This window comes from Microcaecilia unicolor, chromosome 12 (genome assembly GCF_901765095.1).
Source record: "Microcaecilia unicolor chromosome 12, aMicUni1.1, whole genome shotgun sequence".
NCBI classification, from domain to species: Eukaryota; Metazoa; Chordata; class Amphibia; order Gymnophiona; family Siphonopidae; genus Microcaecilia; species Microcaecilia unicolor.
In genome coordinates this window covers 20,159,462-20,180,118 of record NC_044042.1, presented here as the reverse complement: position 1 = coordinate 20,180,118, position 20,657 = coordinate 20,159,462, and the positions used below count along the sequence as shown (strand labels likewise).

General features: G+C 44.6%; 1 protein-coding gene across 1 annotated transcript in view; it reads right to left on the bottom strand.

Moving 5' to 3' along the window:
- The window catches only part of SRPK1 (SRSF protein kinase 1), a 155,072-nt gene that overhangs the window by 48,104 nt on the left and 86,311 nt on the right, over positions 1-20,657 (bottom strand). The window contains exons 9-12 of the mRNA XM_030220616.1: positions 9,909-9,934; positions 9,286-9,490; positions 8,495-8,938; positions 5,503-5,603 (exon numbers count right to left, since the gene is read on the bottom strand). Coding sequence (XP_030076476.1) covers positions 5,503-5,603; positions 8,495-8,938; positions 9,286-9,490; positions 9,909-9,934 — 776 coding nt within the window. The remainder of the gene's footprint in view (positions 1-5,502; positions 5,604-8,494; positions 8,939-9,285; positions 9,491-9,908; positions 9,935-20,657) is intronic.

The window sequence follows — 20,657 nt, the reverse complement described above, 5'->3', positions numbered from 1 at the left end:
GCTTTCTCCGAGGACAAGCAGGCTGCTTGTTCTCACTGATGGGGTATCCCTAGCCCCCAGGCTCACTCAAAACAACAACCATGGTCAATTGGGCCTCGCAACGGCGAGGACATAACTGAGATTGACCTAAAAAATTTACCAACTAACTGAGAGTGCTGCCTGGAACAGAACAAACAGGGCCCTCGGGGGGTGGAGTTGGATCCTAAAGCCCAAACAGGTTCTGAAGAACTGACTGCCCGAACCGACTGTCGCGTCAGGTATCCTGCTGCAGGCAGTAATGAGATGTGAATGTGTGGACAGATGACCATGTCGCAGCTTTGCAAATTTCTTCAATAGAGGCTGACTTCAAGTGGGCTACCGACGCTGCCATGGCTCTAACATTATGAGCCGTGACATGACCCTCAAGAGCCAGCCCAGCCTGGGCGTAAGTGAAGGAAATGCAATCTGCTAGCCAATTCGATATGGTGCGTTTCCCCACAGCCACTCCCCTCCTATTGGGATCAAAAGAAACAAACAATTGGGCGGACTGTCTGTTGGGCTGTGTCCGCTCCAGGTAGAAGGCCAATGCTCTCTTGCAGTCCAATGTGTGCAGCTGACGTTCAGCAGGGCAGGAATGAGGCCGGGGAAAGAATGTTGGCAAGACAATTGACTGGTTCAGATGGAACTCCGACACAACCTTTGGCAAGAACTTAGGGTGAGTGCGGAGGACTACTCTGTTATGATGAAATTTGGTGTAAGGGGCCTGGGCTACCAGGGCCTGAAGCTCACTGACTCTACGAGCTGAAGTAACTGCCACCAAGAAAATGACCTTCCAGGTCAAGTACTTCAGATGGCAGGAATTCAGTGGCTCAAAAGGAGGTTTCATCAGCTGGGTGAGAACGACATTGAGATCCCATGACACTGTAGGAGGCTTGACAGGGGGCTTTGACAAAAGCAAACCTCTCATGAAGCGAACAACTAAAGGCTGTCCTGAGATCGGCTTACCTTCCACACGGTAATGGTATGCACTGATTGCACTAAGGTGAACCCTTACAGAGTTAGTCTTGAGACCAGACTCAGACAAGTGCAGAAGGTATTCAAGCAGGGTCTGTGTAGGACAAGAGCGAGGATCTAGGGCCTTGCTGTCACACCAGACGGCAAACCTCCTCCATAGAAAGAAGTAACTCCTCTTAATGGAATCTTTCCTGGAAGCAAGCAAGATGCGGGAGACACCCTCTGACAGACCCAAAGAGGCAAAGTCTACGCTCTCAACATCCAGGCCGTGAGAGCCAGGGACCAGAGGTTGGGATGCAGAAGCGCCCCTTCGTCCTGTGTGATGAGGGTCGGAAAACACTCCAATCTCCACGGTTCTTCGGAGGACAACTCCAGAAGAAGAGGGAACCAGATCTGACGCGGCCAAAAAGGAGCAATCAGAATCATGGTGCCTCGGTCTTGCTTGAGTTTCAACAAAGTCTTCCCCACCAGAGGTATGGGAGGATAAGCATACAGCAGACCCTCCCCCCAATCCAGGAGGAAGGCATCCGATGCCAGTCTGCCGTGGGCCTGAAGCCTGGAACAGAACTGAGGGACTTTGTGGTTGGCTCGAGATGCGAAGAGATCTACCAGGGGGGTGCCCCACACCTGGAAGATCTGTCGCACTACACGGGAATTGAGCGACTACTCGTGAGGTTGCATAATCCTGCTCAACCTGTCGGCCAGACTGTTGTTTACGCCTGCCAGATATGTGGCTTGGAGCACCATGCCGTGACGGCGAGCCCAGAGCCACATGCTGACGGCTTCCTGACACAGGGGGCGAGATCCGGTGCCCCCCTGCTTGTTGACGTAGTACATGGCAACCTGGTTGTCTGTCTGAATTTGGATAATTTGGTGGGACAGCCGATCTCTGAAAGCCTTCAGAGCGTTCCAGATCGCTCGCAACTCCAGAAGATTGATCTGCAGATCGCGTTCCTGGAGGGACCGAAGATGGTCGATCCCGGGGGGGCTGTACCACAGGAGCCCTCAGGGCAGGAGGAGACCTACCCGAAGGCTCACCGCCACCAGCAGGGGAATGGACAGTCCTCAACTGCACTCCAGACGAAGCACCACCGTCCGACGACATCAGCACCAGCGGGGGTCCCGGTACCACCGACGCCGATGCACTCTTTCGAAGTCTCGGTACCGACGACGCAGGAGGAAGACGCCTCGATGCCGTCAACGCCAATGCGATCTCCGAAGACTTCGGTGCTGCCGCCGCCGATGCACCCGACGAATCTCGAGATGCTGTTGCCGTCGAAGCGCCGGAGAACAGAACGTTCCACTGGGCTAATCTCGCTACCCGAGTCCTCTTTTGCAAAAGAGCACAAAGACTACAGGCCTGCGGGCGGTGCCCAGCCCCCAGATACTGAAGACAAGAAGCGTGCCTATCAGTGAGCGATATTATCCGGGTGCACTTCTTGAAGCCGCTGGAAGACTTCGATGACATGGGCGGAAAAATCGCGCCGGCGAAATCAAAATTCGCGATGATGACAATAGGCACCGAGAAAAAAAGGAAGAAAAACCCGTACGGGCGGCCAACAAGGCCGCTCCTGAAAGTGAAAGGATACTTATGCTGGAAAAACGCTAGAAATACGGGAAAAAAGGGAACCTACTCTTTTTTTTTTTTTTTTAACACAGAAAAGTAGAAAAACCGCGAAAGACGCGCAAGGTCTTCCGAGGGGCACGAAATGGCGGCAAAACACGACAGTCCCGAGCGCGGACAAAAGAAGACTGACGAACACGAGCCGGTTCGGGCGGGAAGACGGTCGCGAGGGCTAGCAAACGTCTTTGCTAGTGAAGATTCCGATTGGAGGGGGTTCCGTGGACGTCACCCCATCAGTGAGAACAAGCAGCCTGCTTGTCCTCGGAGAAGAAAGGATACGATTTAGGTCGGTAAATATAGAAGGAAGACTTTCATAACTGGGGTGGATTGGCAAGGTGATCTAGTTAGGCTATGGATTTTCTTTGTAGGCCTTGTTGAAGAGATACGTCTTCAGAGATTTACGAAAGTTATATATTTCGTCGATTGTTTTCAAGGCAGTAGGTAATGCATTCCACAACTGCGTGCTCATGTAAGAGAAGGTAGCCGCATGTATCAGCTTGTATTTTAGTCCTTTACAGCTGGGGAAGTGTAGATTAAGAAATTTGCGGGATGATCTTTTAGCATTTCTGGGAGGCAGGTCCACGAGGTTTAGCATGTAGGTCGGGGCGACTGCGTGGATGATTTTGTGTACAATCGTGCAGATCTTGAACGCAATGCGTTCTTTAAGTGGGAACCAATGAAGTTTCTCTCTTAGGGGTTTTGCACTTTCATATTTAGTTTTTCCAAATACGAGTCTGGCGGCGGTATTCTGGGCTGTTTGGAGTTTCTTGATAGTTTGTTCTTTGCAAGCAGCGTACAGTGCGTTGCAGTAGTCCAGGTGACTTAGTACTATTGACTGTACCAGGGTACGGAAGATGTATCTCGGGAAAAAAGGTTTTACTCTTGAGTTTCCACATGGAGTGGAACATTTTTTTCGTTGTATTCTTCACGTGGGTATCGAGTGTGAGGTTTCGATCAATGGTAACTCCAATATTTTCAGATTATTTGAGACGGGAAAAGAGCAGTTTGGTGTGGGTATGGTGGTGAAGTTGCTTGTGTTATGTTGTGAGGTGAGTACAAGACTGTTTTTTCTGCGTTGAGTTTTAACTGGAATGCATCTGCCCAGGTGTGCATTATTTGGAGGCTTTGGTTGATCTCGGTGATTTCATTTACATCATGTTTAAACAGGATATAAATCGTAATATGTCTACATATATGTAAGGGTTGAGGTTTTGATTGGCTAGTAATTTGGCTAAGGGTATCATCATTAGGTTGAAGAGGGTTGGTGAGAGGGGGGATCCTTGGGGGACTCCACATTCAGGTGTCCATAGAGCTGCATTCGTTGTTACTTGGTATGATCTTATGGTCAGGAATCCTCTGAAACAGTTGAGAACTGTACCTCCTAGTCCAAAGTATTCTAGTACATGTAATAGTATTCCATGATTGACCATGTCGAAGGCACTGGACATGTCAAATTGTAGGAGTATGTTGTTGCCAGTTGCAATTGCTTGTTTAAATGAGTTCATTACAGACACTAGAACAGTTTCAGTGCTGTGATTCAACCAAAATCCTGATTGAGCTTCGTGCAGAATTGAGTGTTTGTATCTGCTCTTGACCTCATATTTATGGAACCGAGCGATATCCCGTGGCCTACGACCTGCCGCTGACCAAGGGCTCGATGCGCTCTGTCCAGTTCAATTGCCACCGCATCAGCCTCGAGTCCCAGCAGATTGACACACAATGTTTTTACTATATGCGGGACGTCATCCGTTTCCCCACCTTCTGGGAAACCCAGCGAAACCTAAGATTATTCCCTTCTGCCTCTGTTTTCAATATCATCCAGTTTGTATACTAGATCTGCATTCTTCAACTCCAACGCTTGGATTTGGGATTCATGCTGCTGCATGGACTCAGCATGCTCCTCAATCTTCAATTCTGCGTCCTCCACCCTGCCCCCCAGCTCTCGGATGTCCACGGCCATCACCACCATACGATCCAGGATCTCATCCTTGGATGCCTTAATATCGTCCTGGATTCTGGTTAACAGCTGGCGAAGTTCGCTGGATATGCCTTTTTTTGCATTAGGCTGCCGGGATTCTGCCAGGGAAAGCGCGGAATCAGAGTCCGACGGTGAGGCCTACGACTCGTGGCGCTTTGGTGTCTTACTTGTCCTGCTGCTCGCCTGCCGCTGTCTTTGTTCCACGCGGGAGCCACCTTGCTCATGTTGCTGATTGTGTTGGGGAGCAAGTCTTCCCGCTTAACGTCTCCAAACGTGCCGCTGGACGTTATTTATTGCCCTTAACGAGTGCAGAGAGCGGGAGCTCTAGAGTTAGGCTGCCACCATGGACGATGACGTCACTTCCGTTTTGTAATCTTTTATTACGTATGTTGTACACCACTCTGGATAAGGGCAGTACAGAAATGTAATAAATGAAATAAACGGTATATCCTACATTCTGAGCTGGTCCGATTACAACAAAAAGAAAAATGTGGTATTACCTGCTAGTTTTCTTTCCTCAAGTCCAAACATACCAAACCAGAAACCAATCCTGTAGCCAGAGAAAAGGGACCCATGGAGTGATTCTGGCTTCTTTGCTGTCCTGTATGACCAATGGAGAGGAGCAGGAAGCTTTTTTTATGATACCCTGAGAATGCAGTTTCTTGCTTTGGAGCACTGAGTTCTCTTCTCTGAATGTTGATTTGGATTATTTTCATTTTGACAGTTCACATTTGCTTGTCTCCATCTGCTGGCTGACAGGCAAAACTTGTATGTTCTGACTGGTGTGGTTGGACTCAAGGAAAGAAAGACAAAAACTTTTGTCTAGCTTCTAACCAAACTCATCCTCTTTTATTCCATTTCAAAACGCAGCTATACTACTTTTAGTTTTATATAAGTGGGAGCTTACCACCCAGCATGCATTTCCAAGGTCTGCTATCTTGACTTTCAGTTTATCGGCATTCAGAGGATCTAAAGGATTCAGAAGAAAATTCCCAGCACTGGATTTTCCTGCAAAGAATGTCAAGCAAAAAAACTAATCACAAGTTCTAAAGGTACAATAAATGAAGGCTAGTGCTACAATCCTTATATTTTATCAGTTTGTCCTAAAGGCTACAAGGTTATTAGTTGTCCAAATCGAGATAAAGGAGGAAGGAGGGGTGGCTCTAATTTACAAAGACTTTCTTAATATAAAATTAGTGGACAAGTATCAAGATTGTCATTTCAAACTTATGATCTCTCAATTTATAAATGTGCGCAAGAGAGGTACACTGGGCTTAATATTAATTTATAGGCCACCTAACAAATGGCAGCCTGTACAGCAAGAGTTGTTTCAGAAACTTTATTATGTTATGTAGCTTTCTGATTATATTGGGAGATATAGATTTACATTTAGAAGACGCATCTGAGATGCAATGACATGTATTTTTTTGGCATCTTTAAATTTAATGTTAGATCATTTCTCTCATAAGCTCAATTTTGTAGCTTATTCTAAGACCACAGGGCTGATTACTTTAGATCATATACATTGGGAGCAGTTAATATGGTCCGACCATAATTCTCTCTTTACCTAAAGTTTTTTTTTTTTAACGTACAAAAGTCAGTGACAATCTTTAAAAGGTTTTTTTTTTTTTTTTTTTTTTTGGGGGGGGGGGGGGGGTGTCAATCCTTTTAAATTTTGGATTGAAGATTCTTCTGAAATTTGTAAAGAAAAGCAAAATCTTAACCTTAATGTTTTGGAAGAGACTATTTATATAACCCTTGGCTCCTCTGAAGGAAAAAACTCCCAGGATACTAATAAACCCATGGTATAGTGAGACTGTTACACAGTTGAAAAGAAATTGTAAACGTTTGGAGCAATTTGGAAGGGCAATGACATATCCTATCACTATGGAAGGAAGTAGGTAAATAGTTATAAACAACATGTTAGTAAGGCAAAGAAGGTTTTTTATAGCCAAGAAATTAGAAGTCAGGAAACGTCTCTAAACTTTTTCAAATTTGAGAAACTATGGTTTCTAAATCTTCTCAACCTAATGCTGAAAATTTAACAGCATATTTTCAGGATAAAAAATAAAATAAAATTAGGCAGTCTTTAACAAAGATTAATCTTAGCCAATTGGTAAACTCAAATCAACTCTTAGGAGTTGATGTCTTACATCAAATAAATGACATACCTGTAGACCGGCACTGGAAACATTTTGAAAACATAATCTCTGTCTCTGTTCGTAAACTTCTTACAAGATTATCAAAGAAGAGTTATATATTAGATGTATGTCCATCTTATTTATTATTGAGCAGACTGGATGGACCATACAGGTCTTTATCTGCCATTATCTACTATGTTACTATGTAAGTGAAGTTCCAGTACAAATTCTTCAGTGGCTGACAGATTTTATTAATTGGCTGCTGAGTGAAGATCATTATCTACACCGCGCTTTCCCACTCATGGCAGGCTCAATGCGGCTTACATGGGGCAATGGAGGGTTAAGTGACTTGCCCAGAGTCACAAGGAGCTGCCTGTGCCTGAAGTGGGAATTGAACTCAGTTCCTCAGGACCAAAGTCCACCACCCTAACCACTAGGCCACTCCTCCACTTTATAGTAACATAGTAGATGGCGGCAGAAAAAGACCTGCACGGTCCATCCAGTCTGCCCCCAACAAGATAACTCATATGTGCTACTTTTTATTTATTTTAAAGATTTCTGGATTTTAATGTGTTCATTTCATTATGTATTTATAAGTTTAGCTAACATGTAATTTTCAGATTGTCAAGTTATCACTATTGGAGCCTCTTCTATTATTGCAAACCGCTTTCAATTCTTTTGGAATAATAGCGGTATAGAAAACTCCAATAGTATAGTATAGTACAATCCAGCTGTTTCACCTCCCTTGTGACTCCAGGACACCTACAGACTTTCTACTGTAAATCATTTTATGCTATCAAACCTTGTGGATTTTACACGCACAAATTGTAATTGTACTAAAATATACTTAAAACTTTGAAGTAAAATAGTTTAGCTGGCAATCAAAGTTCCTTTATGAATACTTTTTAAGACAGTATAGTGTTGCTTCCCCGTAATCTAGTTATGTGGGTTTCAAGTACTGTCTCCTTCTCCATCAGCTAAATTATATGCAACCTATTACTACAAAAAGAGAATGTTCCCCTATGGATCAAAGAGTAGAACACAAAAAGGAAGGAGAGGACCAAAAGGCATATTTTGAAAAGGAGTGCGTCACACACACACGCACAAAAAAAGCCAGTAAGCAATGCGCAAATAAAGGACTCCACACAGTGACTTGATTTGGAGTAATCACCGGCATCAGGACTCAAACATCTAAAGATTTTGAGCACAGCTACAAACAAGCCATCAAAGTGAAACCAATTTTGGTAGGAAGCCTCTTGAAAACAGACATCGAGCAGTGCCCGTATATAGTGTCTGTTGCAAACTGGTTTCACCTTGGAGTTATTTGTTTGCTTGTAGCTGTGCTCGAAACTAGATGTTTGCAACTCCTGATGCAGGCAAATACACCGAAACACAGCACCATGTCGAGTCCTTTGAGTATTACTCCCCTTTTTTGAACATATGTTCTATCCCCGGCACTTAACTAAACAGCAGCTACCTGGACTGAAAATCAGTTTTAGTTTACAACTGTTGCTGGCATTTAAAGAAACAGATTTCAAACATAAAAGTCAAAGTAAACTCCACAAGAAATAGCTTCTAGCAGATGGGGTCTCTAAAGCAGGTAGGTGGCTTCAGAGTATTCTATGGCAGACCTATATAAAGCAATAAGACAGGGATTAGCATCCCAGGGCTCTAAAGAATAAGATCACTTGTTTGCCTGCATTTTTTAAAGTCAGAAATCATGCGTCCTAATGAGGCAGAGCAGCTCTCTTCCAATACCTTTTGTTTCAGGACTATGTTCATCCTCAGAGGGAATTTCTGCTCGGATATTCTCTTGTAACTGGTTGATGTTCTCACTGTTAAATGCTTGAGTCTCAATGGGAGATGACTGACAAACCACAGACTCTAGTGCTTCTGAAATTAAGGATTCACGTGGATTTGTTTCTTCCTCTGGCATGGTCTGGGAGTCTCCATTCCACTGGTTGTAATTACAGCCAATGTGATCACCTTGCTCTGGGAACAGGGGAAGTATATCTGTGTCATTTGCATTGTGATGATCCTCATCCTTCTGCTCTTCTACTTGCTTTTTACAGTCTGCTACTTGCTTTTTACAGTCTGAACAGATATTGCTTTCCACCAGTCCATTGCAATTCATTTCCATCTTGCATCCCTCAGGATTACCCTCCGTCACTACAGTCGGGTCTTGGGGGATTAGATCCCTTTCTAGGAAAGGAAAAGAAACAGTTAAGCAATCTAACAGGAAGAGAAAGGGCCAAGATGAGAGGTTTAGTCTATCAGTAAACAGAAGCGTCCTTCACAATCTTAAAAATACTGGAGATATCACAAGGCTGACACCACATAGCTGATCTGCAGGATAAGTACCTAATTCAATTTTTATGCCTCAATTTTTGAAGGCTCCCGTGTCCTCTTCTGATCTATACTGCTAACCTGGTTGTACAACCTAGAAATATGCTCCCTTTCAACAATTTACCAGAACCATTAAAAAAAAAAAAAAAAAAAAAGATTTTTAGTTAAAGCAAGATTCAAATGCCAGTTCCCCAGATTCATACCTACAATCTCTATTGCTATTTTGTTCTGGGGGGATTGCGGTTCAGGTGTAGCAGGAGGGCTATTTGTTTCCTCCTGTTCCTGTTGGATGGGGCTGGATTCTTTCTCCATCTCCTCAATCTCTTGGATGCGCTTTTCTAGAAGCTCTGCCTGACGCTTCTGCTTTTTTTTCAATTTCTTCTTTTTATTCTTGGACATTTTAGTTGCCTGCAGCAAATGGAAAAATACTAAGTAGATACCCAAATACCGTTAATGGCTAGAAACATTTCAGTAACCATTATGCATTAATTAGCTAACAAAGCACTGAAAATAAAGTCAAACAAACAACTCAAAAAGCTTAAGTGACAAAAACCCCAATACATATCCCAGAAAAAAATAAAAGAACAGTCTCTCCAAAAAGTCCAGTCGGGGCTTTATTGTCTCCTCTAACTTTCTCAAATAGAAGGCTCAACAGAACAAGACTGAGGAAGAAATGGGATGATGCTTCATGGGAAAGAAATATATACCTGGATCAACTAATTGAAGCTTAAAACAAGATGGGCTTTTCCTTTGTCCTCAACTTCCACCCGAGATATCTACATATATTTGGAAAAAAAAACTGAACTTACCACTTTTGCATACTTACTTGTTTGGGCTGGGGGGCAGTACTCACTGAAAGAGAAAAGAATCAGGTTATCAAGATATTGCATCTCAAAAAGTGCACAAGAGCAACTATACGAGCATCAATAAGAAAACCTGTTACCAACCAGTCCCTAGAGATCTCACTCCAAATCACCACTATTATAGACACACCATGGATAAAACCTGTAGCATTCAATTTAATCATGATTTCCTCAGCATCCCTCCAGGCCGATGGGTTATGCATGTGTGAAGACAACATCTGACTTTAGAGTGAGCCTATAAATGGCCAGGGCAGACCCTAGAAAGCCATTTCTCAGTCTCCAGCAGGTGGTAGACTTGGATAGCATGTGCAGTCTGTTTAGGTAGGATTAAGGGATTTTCCCTCAATCAAAACAAAAACACAAAGGGATTTCTCCCCCTATGCTATACTCTTATTATTCAGCAGACTGTTTAGGGCTGAGGCCCATGAAGGTCTGTTTGCCCCAGGGGTGCAACATCCAGGTGGGCTGAGTCCTTCCTCCTCTGCCCTCACGTGTCCCCCCCTCCCCAGCTATGGGGATGGTGCAGAGGTTCACTGTGTGCCTCAGTTCCAGTTGTGTTATGAGATACTTTAATGCCTGTAAGTGGCTGTACCATTAAAAATAAATTAGATTTAAATAAATAAAAAAGGTGGCAGACTTTTAAAGAGGCCAACTTGAAAGCTCTGCAGTGCGGCCCGATTAGTGCTTGGTTGGGAAAGTGTGACTTTCGGGGCAGGAGGGCTATGCTTAAATGAGGGAGCAATGAAAGAGACAAAGACACCATGAGCTTGGACAAGCTCTGACGCTGTTAATCATGCAGGGATATGGAGTTTTCCCAGAGGCCCTTGCAAATGTTGTGGCAGTCCTAAGTTTTCTGGGCGTTACTGGCACCAGCTTTGGGTTCCCCGCCAACAGAGGGGACTCCGGCCCTATGTGTGGCGAGACTTTGGTGACATCAGCTGCTCTCTGATGGTAATCGCCACCATTTAAAACTACAAGACTTCAGACCAGCCCCCCTCTCTCCCCAAACTAGATTGGGCCTGCAGCCTACAGTGCAGCTGTCCCGGAAGGAGAAGGGGAGCTGCAGAGGTTGTTTTTTTTCTCCTAATTTTATTTTAGCCAAGTATAAGGCCTTCTAAGGGTGGGTGGGGGCAAAAAAAAAAAAAAAAAAGAGCCCCTGCCCCACGATACTCCTCCTGAGGATGCCAGAGTTCCCAGGTGGCAGAGACTGGAATGGAAACAGGTGGTCATGGAAGAAGATTTCTCCAAGGAAAAGCAGTAGTTGGTGACATGGGGCCCAGATCAGTGGGGACAGCTCCTATTTGCAAGAGCTACCTCCGGGAGAAGATTCATCAGTTGCGTGCATTTTCCACAGGGATGAGCTGCAGGAGCTCATCTCTCAAGTTTCAGCAGTTCTACATTTTGATAAGGAGCCTTCAGAGGTGGTCAAAGGCCTATGTATGTTGGCCAGGTCTTTCCTTATGAATCAGGATATCTAAGGTATTATTCCAGTGAGCTACTCCGGATGTTCCTTTCCAGATTGCTATGTTGATGGTACATTGTATCTCGACTGATAAGGATAGGGCAGTGATTCCCAAACCTGGTCCTGGAGGTACCCCAGCCAGTAAGGTTTCAGGATATTCACAATGAATATTCATAAGAGATTTGCATGAACTGCTTCCACTGCATGCAAATCTCATGAATATTCACTGTGGATATCCTGAAACCCTGACTGGCTGGGGTGCCTCCAGGATCAGGTTTGGAAACCACAAGGATAGTGAACCCTTCAGCCTATTGCAGATGCGCTGGTGTCTATGGTTACAAGGACGACTGTTCCAGTGAACAGTGGCAAAGTGTTGAAAGACCCTCAGTACCTTAATGGAGATCTCTTTGAAGCAAAGATTTGATGTCGTCTCCCTAGCGATTCAGGCTTCTATCTGGGGAGGTCTGGGGCTCGAGTGTTTTCAATGGGCAGAGGTGGTCCTAGACAGCCACTCGACAGGGCAGCTTTAGTGGATCAGGAGGTCGCCAAGACCGAGCTGGAACATCCTTTTTGGTAGGTCTTTATGACTGGTCAGTGGATGTGGCTTCTAAGTCTAAATTAGTTAAGTTTCCTTTTAAAAAGGTAAGTTTTTTTTATGAGGAACTGGATAAATTAGTCATAAGATCTTGGAGAGACTAAGGTGCCACAGCTATCGGAGGACTAAGCCAAAGGTGAGCAGCTGGATGTTTCCACTGGGGTTAGTTTCGGGACACTAGATGTTACTGGCTAGGGATGCATGACCAGACACACTACTTCACACCAAATCGACACTAACCAAAACAAAGGAAGAGAACCAACAAGCGTACAACCTCAAACAAAACAGAAAGGTCATAAAAAATCCACACAAACCAAGAAACGACAATTAACAAAAGTCCACATTACACCAAACGCAGAAGACCCATACCAAAAACTTCAAATAGGCTACGTCAACGCCAGATCCGTAGTAAACAAAACAACAACAAACTGGACCACATCAGCGAAACTTGATTTACTCTTCATCACTGAAACCTGGATTCATGATCAGAAGGACCCTATCATCTTAAACCTATGTCCCCCAGGAAATAAAATCACCCACTAGACCAGAAAAGAAAAAAGGGGAGGGGTATAGTGCTTATGTACCGATCTCATCTCACGATTGAAACCACTGCGGAATCTATAACAACCCACCTCAAAATAGCCTCAATCAGAATCCACCATAAAACCCTGGTCGACCACCTAAATTGTGTCCTATTCTACAGACCACCATGTAACTGGAATGAAAGCCAGGCGGACTTTATGGACTTCGTTTCAAATACATGCGTATCCAACTCCAATACACTAGTATTAGGAGACATTAACCTTCACCTTGAAGACCCAAACTCTACCAACGCACGAGAATGCAAGGACTGCCTTCATCTATATGATCTTACATGGCCACACATGCAAACAACCCACGCGAAGGGTCACACACTCGACCTCATCTCATACAAACTTTCCACTGATCAGAACCTAACCATAACACAAACTAGATGGACAGAAACACCATGGACCGACCATTACAAACTAAACCTATCCCTAAAATGGCAAAAAAGGGGTTCTCTCCACACACGAGAAAGCACAAGAGGCCAAATAGACCCGGTTACTTTCTGACAACAAATATACGATTGGACAACACAAACGGAATCTATACATTAGCTCTCAGAATGGGACAAAAGATGCAGACACAAACTATACGAAATAGCACCCTTACAAACAAGAACTTCACGTAGTCACAACTTGATACTGTGGTTCAATGAAGAATTGAAAAAACTAAAAACACAATCTAGGAAACTGGAACATGAAAGGATAAAAATAAAAGACGAACACTCTCAACGCGTGGAAACAACTACAAAGGAAATACAAATACGCAAGACAGACAGACCAAAAGGTCGTACTACAAAACTAAAATTAGGCCAGACTACAAAAAACACGCAAAAACTATACCGCCTTGTGAATAAACTACTAGACACAACGCCGGTCACCACAACCAACACTGACATCCCATCTGCAGACAACCTTGCTAAATATTTCAATGAAAAAAATCGTACGCCTACGCAAAACTGTACCTCAGAACATGGACATAGAAAACTTCATTAATGATCTAGACCCAACCCCTGGTGAATAACCTGCTGACCGTATGTGGTCAAATTTCACGCTCCTCAGCACCGACACAGGTACTCAGGCGATTAAAAATATTCCAACAGCCATTGTCAACTGGACACCTGTCCCAGCTACCTAATACAATCTGCCCCCCACCGCTTCATAACAGACCTCACATCCCACTTAAACTTCATGCTTCAGCAGGGTATCTACCCTAAAGAAAAAGGCAACATCCTGCTCATCCCAATACCAAAAAAAGACACCAAGAAAAAAACAAAACGACATTACTAACTACCGCCCAGTAGCATCTATCCCATTAGCAAACTAATGGAAGGACTGGTGACCAAACAACTCAATGACTATATAAAATTCACTATACTACATGAGTCACAATCAGGATTTCGACCCCTACACAGCACCGAAACTGTACTACTAACTCTCCTAACCAAATTCAGGCAAGAAATAGCATTAGGAAAGAGTATTCTCCTCCTCCAATTTGACATGTCAAGTGCGTTCGACATGGTTAACCATAACATACTGCTAAGACTCCTAGAATACTTTGGAATCAGTGGTGGCACTCAATTAGATCTAGGGTTTTCTAACCACAAGAACATATCAAGTGAAATAAAAAAACAAACATTGTCACCGTGGAAACCAGGCTACAGAGTACCGCAAGGATCACCACTATCACCGATCCTTTTCAACCTCATGACTCCACTAGCCAAGACCTTATCCACCCAAGGCCTCAACCCATTTATCTACGCTGATGACGTAACATTATACATCCCCTACAAATATGATCTGGCAGAAATCACCAACGAAATCAAGCTCTGCCTAAACATCATGAACTCATGGGCAAATGCATTCCAATTAAAACTCAAAACAGAAAAAACACACTCATCATCTCATTCGAATACAATACATACAAATCCACAAACATTAACGCCGCAGGCTACACCCTCCCTATCTCAGACAGCCTAAAAATTCTCGGAGTAACAATCGACCGTAGCCTATTGATAGAGACCCAAGCGAAATCCACCATAAAGAAAATGTTTTTCTCAATGTGGAAACTCAAATGCCTGAAACCATTCTTCCCGAGGGAAATATTTCGTAAACTGGTACAGTCAATGGTACTACACCACGCAGACTACTGTAATGGAATCTATGCGGGATGCAAGGATCAAATCATAAAGAAACTTCAGATCGCCCAAAACACAGCAGTCAGGATTATATTTGGAAAAACGTATTTTGACAGCGCCAAAGCACTCTGGTAACCAATGCAGGTTCTCGATCAAAGAACAGATCACTTTCAAAATCTGCACGACTGTTCAAAAAATTATTTACGGCGAGGCACCAGGATACATGACAGACCTCATCGGCCTACCAACCAGAAACACCACAAAATCTACACGATCATACCTAAACCTCCACTACACAAGCAGCAAAGGACTCAAATACAAATCCACCTATGCATCCAGCTTTTCCTACTTAAGTGCACAACTATGAAACGCACTGCCAAAAGCAATAAAAACTACGCTCGACCACCTAAAGTTTCAGAAAGCACTAAAGACAGACCTGCTCAGAAGAGCATACCCCACTGATCCAACATAACATACCCGAACACTTGTGACACAATATAACCAAAGACCATAACAGACATTACCCGACTCTTCCTCTCCCTCTCTAAGTTCCCCCCAATTACCTACCATACATGTACCTCTTCTACCACAATATCACTTTGTATTCATTCATACCAAGTATTTGTTCAGATCGGAATCAGCTAACGCTGTTAACGGTAAAATGTAATCCACACTGAGCCTGCAAAAAGGTGGGAAAATGTGGGATACAAATGTAACAAATAAGTAATCAGAAAAGCAGATGAATTCAGAGGACAGTCCTTTTAGGGTAGTCAGCGTGGTGACAGATTCCACTGTCCATGGGACCCAATGAAAGCACCAGGGTCCTTCCTCCAGTACCAGTAGAGGCATGGTTGCGTAGTTTTTAATCGAAGGTGGACCCAGGTTACACCAGATCAGAGGGTTCTGGATGTAGTTTGTGTGAAAGTTACACTTTGGAATTTGCACGTCCACTTCCAGATGTCTTTTTGGAGTCTCCCTGTCGGTCCAGGTGAAAAGCAGGGGCCAGAGAGACAGACAACGGTCAGACTAGCGCAGCTTCAGGCGATGGTTCCTGCTCTTAAGTCCAAAGGTGGAACCAGCAGTTACGCCATTTATTTTGTAGCTCCCAAGAAGGGAGGCTCCTTTTGTCCAATTCTGATCTCCAGAGCCAGCCAGGCCCTAAAGGTTCCCAGTTTTCAGATGGAAAAACTGCTTTTGTAGATGTCCGCAAAAGGGGAGTTTCCCTGGACATTACAGAGCCTTCCTCCCTATCCCAAATTGGCAGAAAATCACCAGAAGTTCCTTGGCAACAGGCCCAAGCACCTTTCCCAAAGTGATGGCTGTAAAAGTGGTGGCCCTCGGGAAGGAATTCTGGTGCACTTATCTGGATGATTGGTTGATTCAGGTGAAGTCAGCTCAGGAAAGCAGCATTGTCATAGTTCAGATGGTCCAGTTTTTGGAATCCTTGGGATGGGTGGTCAATCCATCCAACAGCTCCCGCAGACCTTCTCAGGTTTTGTTATACCTGGGAGTTAGATTTGATACGTATTTGTTTTCTCCTCCTAGCAGCCTGATTCAGAAGCTTCAGGATTGGACTCCGTATCACTGTATCCGTATTAACCTCATCTATATATATAAAAGGCACTTTGAAGCCTCAAGCCGGAAACTTGAGGCGCCCGAGATATCCGGTTTGGCCTGCAGGCTCCAGTCACTGTAGCTCCGCCCTCGCGTCAAAATGCGATGATGTTGAGGGCGGGGCGGCCCTCGCGTCAAAACGCGATGACGTTGAGGGCGGGGCGGCCCTCGCGTCAAAACACGATGACGTTGAGGGCGGGGCGGCCCTCGCAACCGTGTCACTGAGGGACGAACGGAGAGGTGTGCAACTCGGAACGGAGGGGATGTCTGCAACTCGGGAGGGAGGACCGGGGGGGGGGGGGGGGGGATTACCCTGCTAGTGCCCGTTTCATTTTTTCCAGAAACGGGCATTTCTTACTACTTACTATTAATGAACAAACATTACCACTTTTACCCTAATGTCAAAAATGATTTCTTTATAAATGATGACCCAACATATGTTACAATCCAATCTATTACTCAGGAACTTATATGCAATACCATAACGTATTTTTCATTACCATATATGGACGCACCTTAATGCAGTACCACTTTAACCCTATGTCGAATAAGATCGCTCTATAATTGATGTCATAACATAAGTTACAGTCCAATCCATCACTCAGGAACATATATGCAATACCATAATGTATTCTTTTACCATGTATATATGCACTTGAATGCAATATCATTTGTAATTCTGTTAACCGGAAATGGCAATCGCCACTACGGCAAATGTAAGCCACATTGAGCCTGCAAAGTGGTGGAAATATGTGGGATACAAATACTACAAATAAATAAATAAATCTCCAGGCATCGAGGTCCCGCTGGGGTCCACTGCGGTGATGCTAGAGGTGGTGCAGTAAGTCTGAGCTCATATGCAGTTGCCCAGGTGGTGCTGTTGTTCCTTTGGTCCCTTCTGCACCAGCCTTTGAAGGAGAGAGACTGCCACTGCAGGCCAAAGTACTAAGCAGCCTGCACTGGTTGCTACACACTTCTAAACTCTGACCAGGGAAGCTGGAAAAGGGAATGAGCTTGGAACTGCTGGAATGGAAAGTGATGACCACAGATGTGAACCTCAGCAGCCTGGGAGCCCCATTTTCTGGGGCAGGTAGCTCAAGGCTTCTGGTCAGCAAGGGAAGCACAGTGGTCCATCAACAGACTGGCAATTGAGAAGTGCACATAGCTTTACTACTCTTTTAGACCCTGCTGGAAAGTAGGGTGGTGTGAGTGCTGTCCGACAACATGATGGAGGTGGCATACATCAATAGTCAGGGAGGGAGCCATCCAATGAAAATAGAAGCAGCTCTCCTCCTGGAGCAGCCAGAAGTTCACTTGGTGATCTACCTGCAGTTCATATAACAGGAATGGAAAATGTGCAGACTGATTATCTGAGCAGAAATATGCTGGACCCAGGAGAATGTGGAGTCTGGGTCAGGAGGTCTTTCATCTCATAGTGCAAACATGGTGTCAACCCATGATGGATTATGGTGTCCTTGGAGAATGCCAAAGTGGCCAAGATTGCCTCCTTCCATTGACTTTACTAAGTTGGAAGGTATCGGTGCCCTGGTACAGTGGTGGCCATCCATTGGTCTACTCTGTGCTTCTTCCCTGGTGGAGGAGTGGCCTAGTGGTTAGGGTGGTGGACTTTGGTCCTGAGTTCGATTCCCACTTCAGGTACAGGCAGCTCCTTGTGACTCTGGGCAAGTCACTTAACCCTCCATTGCCCCATGTAAGCCACATTGAGCCTGCCATGAGTGGGAAAGCATGGGGTACAAATGTAACAAAAAAATAAATAAATAAATAAATATTAATAGGTGGAGACATTCAGAGGATCGAGCATCATGGAAGCCCAGTAGTGATGGTAGCCCCGGACTGGCCCAGAAGACCATGGTATGCATATTGCCTGTAGCTAGTGGAAGGGAGTTTTCCTGGCAGACAGCCTGTTGGACTAGTGCAGCACTTGGCTACTGAGAGGATGTGGTTGTGCAAAAAAGATTTTTCCAGCAGAGTAAATTATACAATGCTTAAGTCGAAGATGATTTCTTGGCTTATCTGTGTATTCATACTTTTGAAGGTTCGAATGAGTAGTGCTGTCCGATTCGCGATTTGAATCAGTTTGCCAAATCGCTTAATTTCCCTTCCCAATTTAATTTTTTTTTTTTTAAACTCACCACTTGTACTGCATCTTGTCAGATCAAAAGGCCCATCAGCCCATCATGCACGGTACTCCTCCGCCTTCGCCGTTCAGAACCTCTAACGCACCCCCTTTCCCTCACATTAAGGCTGTCCAACTCGTGTTTGGATTGGAAAGATGAGATGGCATGCCCTTGCCAGCTGCCGCCTTCCCCTGCATTTGGATTGGAAGGATGCAGTGACCCACCCTCTCCAGGCTGCCACCTTCCCGTCTTCCTCCGCAGCTCCCCTCTCTTCCAAGCGTTTGGAAGGACATGGTGAGCTGGCGGGCACTGAGCACTTGGAGAAGCACTCATGGATCCTACTGCCCTGTGCCATATAGTCCTTGTTCTTGCCGCACCCTGCATTATGGAGTCTTCCAGTATTTTCAGCTTCAGTGCTCTCTCTAGTGAGGTCCGATTTAATCTCTGGCATTTTCAGCTCATTCATTCTAGAAATTTCAGCCTCTTATGCTCTCTATGTTGTGCTAAAATCTCTGGGGGGGGGTTTCAGTCCCTGAACCTTCTCTAATGTGTTGAAGTTTCTGGTATTTTTTGGAAGGAATTTTGTTGTTGGTCCTGAGGCGACACTGACCCCATGCGCAACAGCAGTTGTACAATGAAACATGCACTAGTTTTCTTAAGATGTAAAGTTTCTCCCACAAGTTCCCATGCTATAATGAAAAGAAGGAAATGACTTGTATTAAATAGTATCCCTTTGATAGCACACTCAGGAAATTTCCTCATACGACATCTTACAGTGCTCCATCTTTACAACTGTTACTCAGTTCCAGGACTTAGACTTTTTGGCTAGTCCTGGTTTTAAACCTAAACCCCAAAGCAGTGTGGGATTTTTAGTCCCTGATGAAGAGTTACAATTCCTGAGAAAACAGAGACTCCTGAGAAAATAAAAAAGTGTCATGGGATAAGAGGCAATGTTCTGTGGATTAGGAATTGGTTATTGGACAGAAAACAGAGCGTAGGGTTAAAGGGCCATTTTTCTCAATGGAGGAGAGTGGATTGCTGCATGGATCTGTACTGGGACCAGTGTTATTTAGCATATTTATAAATGATCTGGAAATCGGAACAAGTGAGGTAATTAAATTTGCAGATGGGAAACTATTCCCAGTTGTCAAAACAAGTGTAGACCGGAAACTGCAGGAAGATCTTAGGAAACTGAAAGGCTGGGCATCCAATGGCAGGTGAAGTTTAATGTGCACAAATGCAAAGTGATGCATATTGGGAAGAATAATCCGAAGCATAGTTACCTGATGCTAGGGTCCACTTGGGAGTCAGAACTCAAGAAAAGATCTAGGTGTCATCTAACGTTGACAATATGCAGAAACCTTATGTCTAGTGTGTGGCGACGACCAAAAAAAGCAAACAGGATGCTAGGAATTATTAGGAAAAGAATGCAAAATAAGACCAAGATTATTATAATACCCTTCTATTGCTGCATGGTGCAACCTCACCTTGAGTATTATGTTCAATTCTGGTCGCCATACCTCAAAAAGATATAGCAAAGTTAGAAAAGATTCAAAGAATAGCAACCAAAATGATAAAAGGGGGATGGAACTCCTACCATATGAGGAAAGGTTAAAGAAATTAGGGCTCTTCAGCACAGAAAGACAGTTGAGGGGGGATATGATTGAAGTCTACAAAATCCTGAGTGGTGCAGAACAGGTAGAAGTGAATCGATTTTTCACTATCAAAAAGTACAAAGACCAGGGGACACAATGAAATTACATGGAAATAACTTTCATACAAATAGGAGGAAAGTGAATGATACATACCTGTAGCAGGTGTTCTCCGAGGACAGCAGGCTGATTGTTCTCACGACTGGGTGACGTCCGCGGCAGCCCCCACCAACCGGAAAAAAGCTTCGTGGGACGGTCGGCACGCAGGGCACGCCCACCGCGCATGCGCGGCCGTCTTCCCGCCCGTGCGCGACCGCTCCCGCCAGTTGAATGACTAGCAAAAGATGAAACACACAACTCCAAAGGGGAGGAGGGAGGGTAGGTGAGAACAATCAGCCTGCTGTCCTCGGAGAACACCTGCTACAGGTATGTATCATTCACTTTCTCCGAGGACAAGCAGGCTGCTTGTTCTCACGACTGGGGTATCCCTAGCTCTCAGGCTCACTCAAAACAAGAACCCAGGTCAATT